The following is a 19397-nucleotide window of genomic DNA, read 5'->3' on the forward strand; positions in this document are numbered from 1 at the left end:
TCTGGATCTCGAAGCGAACATCAACGCGGAATTACCCGGTGTCTCGTTATATATTTTTCTCCGCGATTTTCTCCTCTACTCGGCAATTTTCTGCAGGCGACATTCTGCACTCCGTTATTATTACAGTCGTTCTAGTTTTCTTTTTCACCGCCGCCTCTCCATTTGATCACAAATCACACTTTCAGGTTTTTACAGAGTGCGGAGATTCCTCGAATCCGAATATACGGAGAAATATCAGGGATGGCCGTTATTGGTCAGGGAACATTTTATTCTGAAGACCCTTTCGAGAGTTGAACATACATAACTTAGTAAGGTTAAAAAATTTATAGGCAATCGAAATAGATCTACTTTCCAACATTTATACCTCAACTAATCTTAATCGTACGTGCGCTTATCTATTTTCTCGATTCGCAGTACGATCTTTATCCAGGTGGATGTTACGTTTTCAGACGCAAAAGTTATTATACATATATCTAGTTTGCAGAAAATTTCTTCCGCAGCTATGTAAATCCCTGCGGACGCAAATCTGCCGTATTTCTGCTTCTTCTTATCGCCTTCGCCATCGCTCACGCGAAGACTATTTCGCCTATGTTTGATCGTAAATTCACATCTCCGTAGTATGTTTAAATATAATTGAACGAAAGCCTTTACTGTCGAAAAAGCAATCATTGTCGGGAAGAAAAGTCGAAAATAGAATCGACCGAATATAATTTCCTTGATGTTATCTCCGAGCTCATTTTCATCTCGAATGTGTTGGGACGAAGAAGGGAATCGACTCGGATTATCGACCTCAAAGTACAAATACCGGCAGTATGTAATTTCACCACTAAATTCTACACGGTGTTACATCAAACCCGACCGCGGACTGCAGACAGAGAGGATAATCATCACGTGCGACCTATTGATTTTGGCTACTGTACAAGATAAAGGGCAGCAGCCTGGATAAATTGGCCAGACTCGCGGTGAAGTTTGGCGAGTCGAGCTGATGCTTTCTTCGCCTTCGGAAAACTGTCAGCCTCGAAATAATGTCTCGTTTTCGAATGTATACAGATCGAGGCGAATGCAACTTCGTGAAAAAGTTCTTCAAGTAGGGAAAAAAAAAACAACGGGGCGTAAAATCGTTCCGCAGTTTTAAATTTCGGTGCAAACCTCTCACCGAACGACTTTTCAGCGTCCATAAAACCTGGCACCGTGGGTAAAAAAAATAAGAAGCACCTTAGAGAAGCAAGTCCGTGCTGTAAGCACCTCCGTAGTTCAGATATATTGATTTCCCTTCCACCCGGCCATAATGCATCTTCAGCACATTGCATAACGTCGATGCCTCGTTGCCGTATCCTACATACGTCGGAATTACACAATAGTGCCGTGATTCACGTACATATAACTGCGATATGCGCAGACCTTTGTTCTTCCGATGCTGTTTTCAAATTGATTTTTTCTTCCGGCGTACGAAACTTGACTTTATTCTATCGTAAGAATGTGGCCCAGCTCAAGACGATTCCAACGACACCCCACAAGGTACCGTTCCAATCATGCGATCGTGAGATAATCGACGGAGACGCCGCGCGCCGCGGAAAACGGTCGATGATCGGTCGGTCGCTGCGCTCTCGCTGCGGACCGGTCGTGCGCGATGATAGCTCGCTCGGAAACTTTGTAACTTGATAACTCATCATTGAATTATTGCAATGGTACCTTGTTTGGTATCGTCGGACTCGTCTCTTTGTCCGCTAAAACGTCGTTCACATCAAAAGGTGGTCAATTTTAATTAGATTTTCACCTACTATGAACCGACAGACGTAATTGTTTGTACGAAACTAGCGAGTACGTCGATAATTGAAAATGTTTGTTGCAAAATTTTATTACAGTCTTAATTGAAAATCCCCTCGCATATTTCCACTTTAATTTTTGCCTTTCACTTTTGTATTTCTTTTTTAGTATCAACCAAAGCAATAGCCGGAGCGAAAAGCCTCGGTGGATTTCTTTACAGCGCAGTCAACAAGGCTGGAAAATCCGTGGTCGAAGCCAGTGCAAAGATCAAGAAAACGGTCGAGGAGAATGTGAGTAAAGAATTTTACCAGTTTGTTAAATTCTCGCTTCAATTGCACTCGCGATTAAAACTTTCTACACGACTGTTCTCCAATAAACCCCTCGTCCTCTCTCTCTCTCTTTCTCTCTCTCTCTCTCTCTGCATTCGTAAAAATACTTTTGAGCAAACTTTGTTCGCATGTTTTTGCCAGGTTAATTTCTTTTCTCTTCATCTGTCTGCACTCCGGGCACGTAATATACGCACAGCTGCGTTTTTATTTGTTCTCTGTTCGACAGACATCGAGTATGATCGCGCCCTGTCAAAATCACCTATGTCATCAGGAGTGTGATTGCACTTTGTGCTCCTCCTGCTGAATCTATTTCTTTTTCTTTTATCACTACGTTTCACTTATATACGTTCTCCGAAAGTCAGCATGATCCTCAGCCTCCCTGATAATCTTTTAAGATTTACGACCTGCAACGCCTCTCGGGAATGGAAAACTTATAAGACCGCCTCAGTCACCTCGGTATATAGAATAGGATAAAATACGTACTCATAATCTGGTTTAAAAGCTCGGGAAGGTATTATTTCATGGTACACGTGTGCAAAGGCTGTTATCGAATAACGGGCACATAAATAAATCATTAAAGGTGTATAATATATGTTCGAAAGTTGATGGTATCCAGATAAAAGTCTTTACAGAAAACTGCAAAATTATAAATATGTATTTTCATTCGAAACTTGAAAAATCTGTACGCATAAAATTCTATGACAATAGTATGTTTTTTAATTTTTGCTCAGTTTTACGGTATATTTTACTTTTGATTTCAGTGTAAAGAATTTGTACGAAATATGCAACTTCTGTAATATTTTTGTTTTATAAAACTAGTCCAAAATTTTACATCGAATCTTTAAAAACCTTTAGAAAATTTCACCGAAAATTTATCGCCTTCTTTTCGAACATCAATAAATTTTTGATAATATTGACCTTGATATTCTCTTCCGAATATTTCCGTGTTCTTCGCGTCAGCGAAAAAATAAAAAGTTACTCGTGCAAGTTCCGTAGAAGACCGCGGAACTTATCGGCTCTGAATTTTTTATGACTTTTTATTTTTGGGGGGTACTTGGGTGTGGGATAAACGTTGCTGCAGGCGGTTAAGGGACTGTTAAACGTACAGTCTAGGCGAAAAGCTGCCAAGTAAAATATTTGACGATGAATCGCTACTTCAATATCACCATTATAAATAACTTTAAAGGGATGACACCATTGTTTTATTTCTTTAATGAAAAAAGTGATCGAATTTCGACGAATCGAGGCGTATTTTGTTCGTGATTGAATTCTTTATGAAAGTCGTCCGAATTCTTTTTTGTCCTCATCGTCAGCACCGCCCTTTGTCAGAAATAAATAACTAAAAATGAGTAACTTAAATCGAAACACAGTTCATTTGATATTTCGTCAAGAAATTCCTGGCATGAAAAAAAAAAAAAATTGCCATCTCGGCACTTTGTAAAAAATTTAATCACGAACAAAGTAAGTTTTGGTTGATTGAAATCGGTCATCTGTAAGAATTATAATTCAATAATGTAATCTCTTATCGAAATAATTTATGATGATTGTTTTCAATTTGTATTTTTTTTTTAAATTGAACGGATATTGTTTCTGATAAATTGAACTCAATCGACTGCAGCCGCACGTTTCAAACCTACCGCTATTTTACGTTGTATTTCAGTCTCGACAACTTTCCTCCTTGATCGTAATTTTGATATATTCTTGAGAATGAATCGGGATTTCGTCTGAAACAAAAATTTGGAAAAGAGAAACAAACCGAATGAAGTAACATTCCTTTAAGATGTAACGGAAACGATTGTAAAAAAAGATTCGAACAACACAAGCTAACAAAAGTAATCAACAATCTGAGAAAAGGTTTTACGATTAAAACGCTCGAGGCGACAAAATGACTGGTATTTTTAAACCGATTCTCCTGAAATTTTCGTCCGCCATGTTGGATCCGCCATATTGAATTTTTGAAATCTGATTTCAGATTCGTAATAAGCGTTCCCAAAAACCACTGCATGCAGTGTTTCGACCGGGTATGGTGAAATAAAAAATTATCTTCCGCCATTTTGAATTTTTGAAATCTGATATCAGATTCGTAATCAGTGACCCGTAAAACCAGTCAACCGAGCACAATAACTTGCGACTCAAAGGGTTAAACGTTTCAACGATAAATCCTTGGATCAAATTCTGATTTCTTAACCTCTAAATGGTCGGCCTGGCTCTCTTAAGATTCCTCAGATAACTCGTACGTGTCGACTATTTATATCCCTAAATCATGCCTCTAAAAAAATATCTAATTTGAATATAAAAGTACCGGCCCTCTATTTGTTAAACGACATTGCTGGATATTTTCTAATCAATTGTATTTCCCCAGCGTGTTCCTGCCTTTTAATTCGTCGCGTGTACGCGCATCAAGCGTATGCAAGTCGCGTCCGTGAGTGCAAAGTGGGGTTTGCTGAAAGAGGAGGATCAAGAGGGTTTTCTCATTGATTTCAACAAGTGGAGCGAACCGATGCCGAGCTTCGTCACAGCTCGGTTTACGGCCTCGCATGCGTTCTGTAGACCTGCGTGCGTGTGTCTATCCTACTTGCTTGCTTACGTACAACTGGAACCAACCGTTACGTGGTAGGATTGAAACGGGGCGCAAACTGTACCAAAATCCTCCACCGCCATCGTCACACCGCGTATTGATCCGTGGCGTCTCCTCCTCATCCCGCGGGCTCCTCTCTCTCTCTCTCTCTCTCTCCTCATGCTCCCTTCCGCTAACTAACGGATGATACATATGTACGCGGATTTCTCTTCCATGTTCTTTTTTTTTTTTTTTTTTTTTTTCTTTGTTCTCTCTCTCTCCTTCTCTGTCAACCCTTATTTTACTCGCCTCCATTGGATTTGTTCATTTTTTATTCAATTCCGACAGGGTCAGAGAGTCCCAGACATCGTTATACGTGAAATGGAAATACAATGGGGCGGGATTTGTATAAGCGAAATTCTTTAATCACGATTGACACAGTGTTTTATGTAAAATGTGGGACAACCGGGGAAAGAAATCCCGGAACTTACACCGGACGATTTCCTCGATGGTTTAAAGAACGCTTCGTCGCCGACATAGGACAGGCAAGAAAAGTTACACGTTTCAAGCCTGTGCTGCAATTTTTAAAAATATTAGTTCGCCAAGTCAGTTGAGAGACATTTTTTCACAATCGGCAGTACGTATGTTTGTGAAATTTAACTTGTGTTTTCTGTCTGCTGGCGAAGAGTTTAAAACTGGAAGGAAATCGTCTGGCGTGTTTCTTCTTTCGAGCAAAAAATTATTTCTCTTTTTAGTTTAGTTTATAGTAGAAGATTTATTCGTTATTGTAATAAAGACGTTTCACAGTATCTCTGAATTTGTATAAACAAAAAAAAAAGGCAAGTTCTATTATCAGGGCTGTTACAAATCTCGGAAACGACTGTAATTTATCGAGAAAACAATACCGAAGATTTGAATGAACAGCTTTCGATACAATGGCGCGGTAATTACCTCACATTATTATCTTATCATTCCCCGGTCGAATCTGCACGCGTATAGCTTGATTTCGTTCGTATTGTGATTAATGTTATTCACGATTCCATTTTATCACCCGGATGCGAAAGCAACGTCAAAGTATTGGCATTGTTGTTCCCATATTTCTGTTTTCATATTCGTTATTTCTATCAGATTATAGCCTCTGGAATATTCGAGTCGCTGAATATTAACGAATATCTAGTCAACTTTACCGCGGTAAAATTTTTTATCCGGTTTGATTAAAAAAACAAAGAAATTGTAACTGACATTAACAATTCTGCGGTATAGAAATTGCAGGCTAACTCTTTAGTTTAAAATAGAGAATTTATTACGGTCGAACTAAGTATCGTGCAGAATACAATATCTGTTTTTCATTCAGTTGATGACATTTCAAATTGCACATCGTTACTTGTAAATACTAGAAATGAAAATCATAATCGAATCAATCGATCACTGAACCTGAAGAATTTTATTATTTATTATCTGTTTGTTATCTGAATTTATTGCACGCATATTAATTAGTCACAACATTTTCTCCAATTGCATGCACTTTTGTATAAGGCGGAAGCTTTTCTTTGCGCGTGACACTTTCGTTACACATGTATATAAATATACCTACCCTAATTCTTACATGTCTATCAATCGATGTTCAGGTCAGCAATCAGGTAATCAATGCATTTAGCTAATGAAACGGATATTCGTTTAAAAAGCAATAAAATAAAAACAAACAGTATGTGAAATATTTCGTGGAAAACAATTCTAGACAATTTCAATTTCGGTAGAAAAACATTTCCAATCTGTGGCAAAAAGATTGACGATGTTTTTTATTCGCTTTGTTAAACCGTTAAAATTTCAACAGAATTTTTCAAAAATACACATCACACGATACACAAAACAGGGCGAATTGTTGACTACGACCACTAATTGTAAAAGTGATCGCAGTTTGCCGTTGAATCATCAGACGGTATAATCGGCTAATTCTTCTTTCCAATCCTCTCTAAACCCTGATGTAAAAATAGATCGAAACCACCGTGCAGATTGACGGAACATTGTTGAATTTGAAAAATAATTGGAGGGTTGTTTACCATCCGAAAAGGTCCGAAAAGCTTGCGGCACGGAACTTCCGGAATTATAGCCAGAATTCCCCGCGCGTTTTAAGGGTATTTTTATGACGCCCTGATCGACTGCTGGACGAGGCATCGAAAATAAGCCGACGGTATCGGAAAGCGTTTTCGCTATTCGAGTGGTCGGCAAACCTCCCTCAGCGTCTCCTCCACCGTCCCTCTTTCACTCTCTGCTCTTCTGCGATTCCAGACTTAACTAGAATTCGAGGGGCTGGAGGGCAGAGGAAAAAGAGAAGAGGAGAGCTGAAGTAGGGACGGATACCGATGACGTCACGGCCAACTGGGTCAGGTGCACTTCTGACCTACATTTTCGGTCTTTGGCTTTTCGGAAACATTTAACGTCGCGAATATATTTGATCGTTTGTTATTTTATTTATTTATTTTTTTCTTCTTCTTTTTCCGCCTCCCGTTCCGATCGATCGTCGACTAAATTCTGTTAATAACAAATATTTATCAGAAGAATCGAAAAACCTGGCATGGTTTTATTCATTCACAGAATTTCTATCAGTGGTGTATAATAACGGTTTTTTAACCCCATCAAGGTGCTTTATACGATGATGTTGTAATTGTTAATTGTGTGTGTGTGTGTTTTTTTTTTTTTTCATCGCATACTTGTGTAAAACTACCGCGGAACGATTGATCCAAGCGTTTAATTTACAGCAGTTTGTTTGTTACATGTATTTTTAGATCATACTCGAGGAAAACGTGAGGCAGGTGAGAAAGCCAATTTCGTAAGGCATATGTTTTTTACTTAAAAGAGACGCGGGTGGACGTTCGAAAAATACGAAAAGTCAAAATCCGTCTCTTAGATTCGTTTTTAAGGAAAGTTTTCAATGGATAGATGAAATTCTGCCGGTTTATATATTTTTCTTCGATGAAGATATCGCACTAATTACCGGAAAAAAAAACATTCCGCGAGCCAAAATCTGGAGAAAGTTGGAGGGGGGTGAGAAAAGAAACGATGGACGGGAATTGAAGACGTGAGTTTGACGGTTCGAGGATCGTTGTTTTTGCTGTTTTTCCTTTATCACCCGGTTCCAGGGTTGAAATCAAACGATGGGAGAATTAAAGGGTGCCAAGTCGTGGATGATGGGTAATCCTAGCGTCTGACAATCAACGTCTCTTCACGACCCCGAGTCTTTTCACAGTCAAACTGTCCGATCAATACACCCCTTTTAGCCGGTTTAGCAAGTCAGGGGCTCTTGCATAACTCTTCGCGACGAGAGAAATGGAAATTTATCATTTTGCGCTAGTTTGCATTACGCCTATATACCTATATCATAAAAGAGGAAAATAGTTAAGGACTGAGCTGTAACCGGAACTAAAAATTTCTGTCAGTCTATCGGAAAAATAATCATGAATATTTTTTTACGCGCTCCCTAACTCGTAAAACTCTGCTCTGAAAATCGATACCGATGGGTGTGCATGATACTTATGACCAGTATATAACGCGGCAGGTATACTTACATGTATATAATTCTGGGGTCGATTTTAATGCCCATAATTCATGCAAGGGACTACTCGGATCATGCATTAAAAATCTTTTTACACCGTGATTTAGGTGATACGTTTTTTACCGAACGAGAAACAAAAGCCCAATAATATCCGAATTCAAGTGAATCACACGCCTCGTTAGTTTTTTAATCAGAGTGATTTTGAATTCGTATTGTAAAAGTCGTCGCTTATCGGAGGTTTCCGTAACAAAATTACTGTAAAAAAATTACACGATAACAAGGGAAAAAATTGAACACTCACGCTTGACACATAAAATAACACGAGAAAAACAGACACGGATACGAAACATTTTTAATATTAATTTTTATCTTTATTAATCGCTTTCAAGATTTGCTATATAAAATTAAAAAACAGGCTTCGTAAAAGTTACCAGTGTAATTTATATCCTGGTAATAAATTAGCGCGGGTTTCAAATTCATTGATCCTCTTTCCACAGAGTCTCCTCGGCGAGTTCAACAAGGAGCAGGACGCCTTCATCGCGAGTAAGCAGGGTGAAAAAGGAGAAGCTGTTGCACCCTGGGTGGGGGCGCCAAACGAGGAAGCTCTTCGCGAGGAGTGCTTAGCCCTATCAACTGTGAGCGCATATTTCGCATTTTTTATCACCATCGTACTCGGTCCTTCTTTCGACGTTCACCGCTGTTTATTGCGCGCCTCTTTGTACGATTGAATTCTTCATCGTAGTTCGATTCTGTGGGGGAAATGGAAGAGGGAAAAAGAACCTTTGTATTCCTTAGATATCTTGAATTAGTCCCGTCCGGAAGCGTACATTCGAAATTGCGATATTTATATACCCGCACAATTTCCTTTTCCTAATCGTTGGGAGTTCATCGGTAGTCTGTATCAACAAAATTCAAAAATTTCAACCCGATTCTACGAAGCTGAAATTTGTAACGTTGTCGTAACGATGCATCTTTGGAAATAGTCGTTATTTTCTAACTTTAGGATTACTTGAAATTTAGCAAACCGTTAACACAACGGCATCGACAAACTCAAATTTTCTAAATTCAACTTCTCCGGTTATTCCAAATGTGCGAAATAGTAATATTTTGTTTCAACGTTTCGACACGTTACCGTTGCTAACTTCAGTCTCGTCAGACTCTGCGGCCGCCATCTTGAATTTATACGTGACTTTGTTTTCGTCAAATAACTCGGCCATTTTCAACCTTTGACCGAAAACGATCGTGAATAAAACTTGTCGGAAATTCAATTCTCTACAACTTCACCACACAATCGATATTTTCCGACTTTAACTGTAGATTCAAAATGGTGGCTATCCGAGTGTTCCGATTCAAACTATCCGTTAGCTTCCCAACGATCGGACAAAGAAAATTGTGGAATTTAAAAATTGCTATTTCAGATGTCTTTCTCTTCGCGTACTTCGGATCGAATTTCGATTACGTTCGACCTTGTCTCCTTAAAATTAACCCCCGGTTCACCGTCTTCCAGGGGCGAAAACGGTCCCCGACTCTCACGCTCTCTAGTCGCGGATCAATAATTGGGGAGAAACGCTCGGTGATCTTTAAGTCGCGACGAACTAGCCCCGAAGCCCCGGAGGCAGAGCGGGCTTCCTTAAAAATTCATGCACCATTTATCCTCCCCTGATTCATCTCGAACGGATTTTTTTATCGCCCGACAAATGGCACCGACCCGCCTACCCAATTTCAGTTTTTTCTTCCACTTCTTCCTCTTCTTCTTTTTGTCGCCGTTCTCGCTCGGCCACGCCGTACATCCTCTTTAACACTTTAACACTGTACACTTTGTATTGATTTTTATTCCTCTTTTAAATATTTTTCTACAACGTTTTTCGGAAAATTCTACTCTCGTCGCTCGTTGACGATAACTATGGGAATTTTTGCACCGTGAGAAGTAATTGCGATTCGAAAAATAACCCATTTTTTTAATTTTGTACAATAGCACTACATTAATATTACGATATTAGATTTAATAAACTTTTAACCATGCGATCAAAGTAGCCGTAATATTACCTTTGTACGTATAGAATATTTGTTATAAACTACCGATTTTTTTTTTTTTTTTGTGTATTGACATTTTTTGAATCCAACGATTTTGGCGTTACCATTTTACCGGGAATCGTTACATTGTCGAAACATTCACTACTAACCAAACACGTCTTTTTTTTTTTTGTCCATTTCTCATTGGCTATATTTGAACTATTTGAAAATCGGACTGAATTTTCGAGAGATTTTCCAAAATCTGTGAAGTTAATCACGGTACAAAATTACGTTACGCGGAAAGTATCGAAAACTCTGTCTCGACGAATATTTAAATATCGACTCTTCAAACTTTTCGTCAAATTCTCTACAATCGTCGTGTAAAGTTTTTTTCAAATTCAAGAAACATATTTTACGCATAAAAAAGAAAAGGTGGAATCAAAGTATTAAATAAAATCGACAACCTCGCAGATAATTGGAATTTCATTTATTTCCCAATAATAGTTTCCACGAAATAACGATTTATAGGAATAAAAGTGCATTCTTGCTCCACCGTAAAATACAAATTTATTAAAACCCAGTTTGTTTCCGAATGATATGGATGTGGAACCGTTATTTCAGGATCGACGTAATTTCGTGAGAGCTCCACCACCGGGTGTCGAATTTGTCTGGGACTTCGAGGCTGCTCAGCCAGTGGCGCAAGCCACCCTTGCGTTGGATCCGAACTTGGAAACAATGAGGTTCGAGCTGGTGCCCAAAGTGTGAGTATCGCCGATATGTGATTATGGCCAACGCTCGCAGGCCAGGCGGCCATAATTACCTTGGACGGGGGTGGAAATCTGAAAAGATTAGTAAACGGAAGGGTCCCAGTATCGAATCTTCGAAGACGCGAAAGCCTGTGTCATATACCGAATGAAATTTTTAGTTCCGGTTACCGCTCAGTCCTTAACTATTTTCATTTTTCACCACAATAGAAAAATATGGTTCTAGATAGACGATGAAAATTAGTTTTCTAAATGTTACCGGAAATTCTAGTATCCTTTACTCAAAACCTCAAAAACTGATTTTGCGTTGCAATTACCAAAAAAGGATCTACGATAGTGCAAAATGTTTACGCGTGCCTAGTTTTCTCGTAATTCCAACAATATTCAAACAGTTTTCTTTAAACGATACCTGTTTCACTGAATTACTCTAGTTACTGTAACAAATGAAATTTTACTCAGTGTAGAATTTCAAAATACACAGAATGCGAGAAAATAAAATCGTGAATAATGGACAAAACTGTAGCTACTCAAAACCCAGAATCGTCAGAATTTTTACCGTACACGTTTACATTTTGATTTTTTTATGTATTTAGTACGTCTACATTGAAAAATTTTCCAAAATCGCTTTTCGCTTGTTCAGTCATTCGTATACGAAGGTCCTTCCATTTTATAATCCTTATTACTCAACCCAGTCGAAAGGTATCGACATCTGTTAGAATCATTTGGAGTTAACAGATAATTGTGACTGTCGAATAATAACGGACAAATAATTAGCAATAAATTAAAATTGCGACTATAATTTGAGATTTAAACTATCCTATCTCTCAAGTTGGATCGAACTGCACATGGTGTGCGTATTTTATTATAATCGGTTAAGTGGTTTAGGAGTCCATTGAGGACAAACATCGTGACACGAGATTTATATATATTAAGATAAATTTTCCCACCCAAACCGATATTTCCCACGAAATTTTTTTTACTACACCTTGCTTCCGTTGGCACGGAAGCATTTCCAACATTTGTTATCCGTACCGTTAATATTCATATACCGCGAAACATATCACGAGGGTCTAACAGAATTTCGGCAATCAATCACTGTTTCACGGTTTTCTTTTGCTGCGATAAACGCATTCATTCGTTCATTCGCAGTAGTGATAAATGTATTATTATTATTATTATTGTTGTTGTTGTTGTCGTTGTTATTATTATACATTGTATATATTTTCAACGGCAGGATATCGGAGGAGAACTTCTGGCGCAATTATTTCTACCGAGTTTCACTTTTGCGCCAGAGTCACGAGCTGAACGCAATGGCTAGTCAAACGGAAAGCAATCAGAACCTTATATCGTCAGGCAGCATCGATCACACTCAAGGTAATTATTACGCACATTTATTATTCGTAGGTATTGTATTTTGTTGATACAATTTTTTACTCGTTATATACCGTTCGTTTATTATACCCTTCGGTGTGTATCCAAAATCACACTTCGCAGTCACCTTCTGTAGATAAACCATCGTCTCTTTGGAACTATCCGATCACAACAACGCGCTTGAATTGCTTGAAAACTTGACCTTTAAAATACATATCGTAATACGGGTCGTACGTTGATGCACGTCGAGGCAATTATTCGTCTGCAATTGCTATGCTTTTTCAGCAAAGAGAATGAAAATTTATTTCAACATCGACACCTGTCCAAATTCAACATGTCGATCGTTTTAATCTTGCGAAACGACGGATTGTCTATGAATATTATTACTATTGTTGTTTCTTAATTTTTATGCGCACATAAACGCAATCAAAAGTAATTAACGCCGGTAGTTTCCTTCCTTCCACAGTTTGCAGCGTATTTTTCTTCTTCTTAAATCGTTTTTCTTATCTTCCTTCCACTCGGAATGGATCATTGTTAAATACACTTTGATATTTTGCGTGGGTTTGCAAAAGCACCTATGATCTGCACACATACACACACTCACACACACACACACATGTGACGTGGTTAGAAGGTAAGGGCGAAAGAAAAGAGGAAATGTAAAAAGGCGATGAGGAAGTGAAAGGAAAAAAAATAAATAAATAAACAAATAAAATAAAAAAAAAAAACGAAACAAAGTAGCTGTAGAGAAGGAAAAAAGAGTAGGCAAAAAAGAAAGAACATGTAGAAATAAAAGTAAGAAAAAAAAAAAAAAAAAAACCGACCGCGTCTACCTTTTATTCTTGAGTGGTGTAGAAACCACAGGTGGCTCCGCGTTCGAGATTTTTATAAAATAGAAGAAGAAAAATAAATCTCCCTTACCCTCTGGCTACGCACGAGTTGTGAAGCTATCCTGATATAAACACCAGCCATCTCTCAATCTGTCCGCATATCGCAACGTGTTGGAAACATTCTCTACGTACTCGACTAAATTACACTGCAGGAAAAGGGATTACTTTTTTCTTTTTTTTTTTTAAGCACACTGTTTAAACTCGAGTGACGTAGAACACTTTTCAAGGGATGTACGGCAGCGTGTATCACGTGTATTTTTATATTATTTCAAGAACAGCCGTATTCAACGCGACCAAGATATTTCAATATTTTTCCGCTTTAGTCGGTTTGATTTTTGATCCGCGTAATGTTTGCTTTCGACAGCTAACTTTGTTGCGAATAATCGATGTTTCGAAATTTTGACGGGTCTTGGTTCGTCAGAAAGTGACTTTGAAAGTAGGTAACGAGTGTAGTTCGACCCTAAACTTGTTGCACAACTCCTGTATTCAATGTGGTTTTTTTTTTTTTTTTTTTTTACCCTCTGGCTGAAAATTTGGTTGGCTTGACTCGATTCTCGGCTGTTCCAACGCTGTATAAATTTGTGGCGTAAAAATTGAGAATGGAAGAGAAATCGATCTCAGAGACTAGATGTTTTAAAAGCTTGTCTAAACAAAACTGAACTGGAACAGCCGATCGCTGATTGTAATCGGTCTCTGCCTGGTATATGTAACGAGCAGAAGGTGTTTTTTTTTTTTTTTTTTTTTTTTTTTTTTTAAAGTAAAAATCACGCAGCCTTATCAAGCAATTGCTGCTCCTTAGTTTAGCCATTAGTGTTGTCTTGAGATTAGATGACCAGGTGAAGAAGCCCGAGGATCGAACTGCATCGGCGCCCATTGGCGAGGATCGGGAATCTTCGACAGTCGATTCGCCAGGTCATGAATTTATATCAGACACAATGAGGGCCTCCGATACGGATATTCGAGAGGTCAGAGAGGGGATGAAGAAACTGGGAATGCAGCCGCCTAAAGGTCAGTAAAGTAGAATCTCGCAGAACGGTCGAAGAGCAAAGACACGATTTTTTGCAGCGGTAATTTTCCCCTGTTTTCGCCGAGCGAAGAAGATATCGATGGTTTGTTGCGATTGTAAAAAACGATCGAATTGCGATCGATGCATGCTGCCAATTCGTTTGTCTATCGTCGTCGTGTTCCTTCGTTGTGAATAACGGATGCTTTTAAATCGCACGTCTGTCCTCTCTGCGTCAAGTTTAATGCTTTACTATAATCATCTTCACCAACATTCATCTGTGTGTACAATCACCGCCTCGTTGTTTGTCTATTTAGATTCGTTGACGCGTACCGTAGAATAAACTCTGTTATCGCACTGTAGATTTTATGATATCTTACTGTCCTAAGTCTCTCTGTATTAGCAATGACTTTCATCACCGATTATCATGTACACTGTACTGTGTCTCGCAACTATGGAAATTTCGTTTAAAATTGTTTCAAAATATCCAAATTACGAATATCGCGTTTCAAACTATCGCATTAAAACTAAAACAACAGTTTTATTGCTTGCAATGGATCTAAAAAATACTCGATTTCGTTGTAAACTAATGATAGATTTTGCGCTGTCACGAACTCTCGACAATTCAATACGAAATTTCCCATGCAATGTGAGCTGTTTGTTTTTTTTTGTTAAATGATCAATCGTTGAATCGATCAATTAAAAAAAAAAAAAAAAAAAAAAATACTCAGAACAGAAAACGGAAGAAAAGAATGACAAATCTAAAGATATTGTTTTCATTCTATTTTGTCAACAGCCTAAGAAGAGGAGTGTTAACCAGTATATACCCATTACTCAAGCCCCACGACTTGACAAATTGGTCATAGAAATGAATATTTTTACCTACCGTATGAAATTTTTATTTCTTTAATTCCGTTTTAATCTCGATTCTTTTTTTGTTTTTTTTTTTTTTTTTCTTCTCGTTTGTACTTCTTTCTTCACGTTGTCATCGTTGCCCCGGTTTACAGTGCGTCTCGTTTCTTTTCCGTTACACGTTTCACCGTTCTCACATATTACACGATTGTTTACCTTATCACATCCCATCGCTTCGCCTATTTCTTTTCTGTCTTTCTTTTTTTCATTAATATATCATTTGAATAGTTATATTATAACATTGTTGCCGAATCGACGGTGTTGCATACGATGGTAGTATTACGACAAACATACGTGTATAATGAATCTTAATGAATACATCTAAATATACGTATGTGTATAAATAAAATATACATATATTTAATAGTCAGGCGGAGATGCGGTATTATAAAAAGCAAGTCCTAAAGTACCTAACTTGCGGTTTGTCGGGAACGTATATTGAACGATACACAATATACTTATACATACTATACCGTACAGTATAGTTAATAAATAACGCAAGATACTTATACGATAAACAATTATATGATTCAAGTATTACCATTGATAAAAAAAAATAATAATAATAATAATAATAATAATAATAATAATCCTAATAAGAATAATAAACAACAACAATACCAGTAATGATAATATTATTATTAATAACGATGACAACAATAATAACATTAATAATAATAATAATAATATTGAATAATAGTACTTACAATTGATTGATTGATTAATATCGAAAGTTTAGAAAACGCTAGTTGGCAAGGAGAGGATTAAACCGTTAGATATAAACCGTTAATTATAGTCGATCACTAATTGATTAATTAATTAATCAGCTAGTTAATTAATTAATTAATTTATCAATTTACTCGTAACAAATAATCGAGACACGGGAAAAAAGAATACAAGATAATATATTTCACTATCTGTACGTCTGTCTGTCTGTCTGTCCGTCTGTCTGTCTGTCTGTCTGTCTGTTTCCCCATCTGTCTGTGTCTTCGTTGAAATGCCTCATTGTATGCACGCATGCATACAATGTGTGACATATATGTATATACATCTGTACGTGTTCTCTTTTTCTCTCCGTACTCTCTGTGGTTATATAAGATTGAAATTTGACGATGAAAAAAGTAACGGGGAGGGGGAAAAAAAAACAAACAAAAAACAAAAAACAAAAAAAAAAAAGCGACTACGATAAACAAATAGTTAAAAAAAGATGAAAATCTTTTAAAGTTGTAAATCTAATGTAACGGAAGATTGAAGAGAGAATAAAAAAAATCGTGAAAAAAAAATTTAAATTAAATAAAATACGTGTAACAATGACGTAAATAAGATAAAAAAAAAAACAAAAAACAAAAAAAAAACCAAACAAACAAAAAAGAATACTCTAATAGCTATACATAAATATGTGTACACGTGTATAGGGTACATAAATCAAATTCGTTGAATGACAATACGTGTTTAAAATGATAATTAATATCACGACTTGGAGATATATGTATAGGGAATTCGATTGGAATCGGATGGTATATTCTTTCAATGTGTCGTTTCTTATTTTTCTTTCTCCTTCGTCGAGATACAGCCAAAGGCGAACGGTGCATCGAAGTACACGGGCATCTCATTGATGATCGATGCGATGTATAATTGACGGGATAGAAGTAACGTGCTTTCGCACTTTGTTCTGCTATACAAACGAATGCGTGCAATTGACGGCTACGACTCGGATACACTAGTCGTGAAATTGATACAGATACGGGCAGTCTAACTTGAGATACCTGATTCTTGATGAAAATAGTAGACATCCTGTTATGCTTTTATGATGAATATATTTCCACGTATAAATACCCTGTATTATATACACAGCGTTGGGAATTTCAGATTACTACATAGGGGGGGGGGGGGGGGGGGGATTGAAAAATACAGTACATTAAAATAAACATTGATTTTTCATTACATTAAGGTAATGCAAAACTGTAAATTAACGGTATGTTTTGGTAATGAATAATTACCGTCTCTGGTCGAAGGTCGGCATTCATCGTCGGTTTGCACAATCGCGCCTTGAAGCATAATTAAGAAAGCAAACTCAAAAATGAGAACTGACGACGAATATCGGCCTTAATATAATACCATTTCTCATAGATTTGCATCAGACTCCATTCGGAACAGTAACAATTAACCCATCGTCAAACCGGGAAGTGAACTAATTATAACGCATCAAGCATCGCTCATAATCCCATCACCCCGATCTGCTTTTAATTCACGTTGCAAACTCTTTCACGCATTCGTCGACAATTTGTATTTTGCATCTAATGATCAAGTATGATCTCATCAAGAGCAATCGATCATGGAACTGCAAAATCCAAAATGCTACGTTGCTTTTCTCATTTTCATCGCTTATTCGTTATTATACATTGTCCGTTGAGTTTTCTTTCTTTCTTTCTTTCTTATTTTTTTTTTCTCAACATTTCCTTGCCTTTTTTTTTTTTTTGTATGTTTATTTTTTAATCCCGCGCCCGACGTTATTGAGTCAAAAGATCAAAGCATTGCGGAAGAGAGCCCGGAAATAAAGAAAGAAAAAAAAAAAAAAAAACACAAAAACAAAAAACAAATCTTTGGATTCAAATGCAATAAAAAAAAAAAATTCACCCAATGACCGGGGAATCTGCTAAAATCTACACGCTGCTTGTTGTGTGACTCTCCGCAGAAGAAGAATGGGAACGAGAATTGGAAGCGGAGCTTCGTGACTTCGAGGTCGTTCCTGGACAGGAGAAAACAACGACGAGCGGAGGAACTGGATCTTTGAAAGATGGTACATTGGGGAAGGACGACTGGGAGGAGCAAATCGACGAGTTGCTCGGCGAAGAGGATGATCTCAAGTGAACTGCCTAGTCGTCGACGAGGATCATCTCTGCCCAGTAAATTGACCTCGACGCTTCTTCACTTACCTTATTATTCCTTCATCCATTCATACGCAATAAATAAGAACGAGTGGTTTGGGAAAAAAAAAACAAAAAAAAAACAAACAAAAGAAACAAAATAAAAAAGCAAAAACAACAAAATCAACCAACGAAAGAAAGAGAGAAAATAAGGAATGGAAGAAAGTAACGAATTATCGTTTTTCATACTTGTTTCACAAGTTAGGTTTCAGCTACGAGATACACTGCAGTTCATCGCGGTAAATGAAACGATATTATGCCCTCGCGATAGAAGGGCTCGATTTTGTCGCAACGGTGCTTTTCTCCAGGGGTGTAACTTCGTATCCACCCCCACCAATCCCATCCCCTTCCTCCCTCCTCCCTCCAGTTCCAGCCACCACCAACTACCATTCGAATGAAGATACGATAAATAAAAAATGCAGTCGCGTTTACGTCAGTCAACGATGAAAAAAAAATGACTCGTTCGTTAGTTCCATGAATAATCGATCATTGGTTTGAATTTCAACGTGAGAAACGCGAGTATATGGTAAGGAGAGTTTTCGGAAACGCTTGGTACTAATTAACGAGTATCGGTGCCTATTTGCTATTGATTTGAGCTAAGCGTATTTTTGAAAGCCAAGGATCAAATATGGCCTAAAATTGTATATTCACGTATTTATACATATATTCCCGGATGGATTACTTTGAATTACAGGTAGTGTGTTTTGAAATCTCAAGAGACATTTGATGGAACTCTGTGAAAACTGTTGTAAAAATTCTGCTTACTTTTCTGAATGCTGATCATAGCGTGGGAACTTTTCTGTGCTCTTTAAATATTTCTCCAACGACAATGTTTCACAAATTTCTCTCGAATTTCACAAAGCGTCACGTATTATTCAACTCGCCCCTCGTTGATCCTTATCTGTATTCGAAGAAGCATCGATTAAATTTGAAACACACGAGTAATGAAATACGGAAGATGAAATGAAAATCAATGGCGATAATTTTCAATAACACCAGCAGCAGCACCCCCACCAAAGTATAATACCTGGTTATCTGTTTTCTTTGCAAAATGGTCCAGCGCAAGTTACCATGACGTTAATTTCTTTGCGCATTTAATCTCTGTATTCTTGAATTATAAGCGAGATCTGATCAGGTTTGCTAGCTCAATGTTATAACAAAAGAATGGTAATAACCGGCTGCTTTTTATTGCATTTGTGAAGTGGGCTCTGAATTCAGATCCAAGTTTCACTTTTTACTTTCCTATGTATAGCCTACAGTAGATATTAAATTGCCAATATTAAATTTGTCTAGTTAGTCGTTGGTCAAATG

General features: G+C 37.5%; 1 protein-coding gene across 1 annotated transcript in view; it reads left to right on the forward strand.

Annotated features, from left to right (window-relative positions):
* The window catches only part of LOC124305617 (synapse-associated protein 1), a 20990-nt gene extending 2843 nt beyond the window's left edge, over positions 1-18147 (forward strand). Inside the window, exons 3-9 of the mRNA XM_046765197.1 lie at positions 1929-2057; positions 6282-6293; positions 8704-8841; positions 10841-10980; positions 12218-12357; positions 14073-14252; positions 17855-18147. Coding sequence (XP_046621153.1) covers positions 1929-2057; positions 6282-6293; positions 8704-8841; positions 10841-10980; positions 12218-12357; positions 14073-14252; positions 17855-18030 — 915 coding nt within the window. The 3' untranslated portion in view covers positions 18031-18147. The remainder of the gene's footprint in view (positions 1-1928; positions 2058-6281; positions 6294-8703; positions 8842-10840; positions 10981-12217; positions 12358-14072; positions 14253-17854) is intronic.
* The last annotated feature ends 1250 nt before the right edge of the window (positions 18148-19397 follow it).

The sequence above is a fragment of the Neodiprion virginianus genome, chromosome 5, assembly GCF_021901495.1.
Source record: "Neodiprion virginianus isolate iyNeoVirg1 chromosome 5, iyNeoVirg1.1, whole genome shotgun sequence".
NCBI classification, from domain to species: domain Eukaryota; kingdom Metazoa; phylum Arthropoda; class Insecta; order Hymenoptera; family Diprionidae; genus Neodiprion; species Neodiprion virginianus.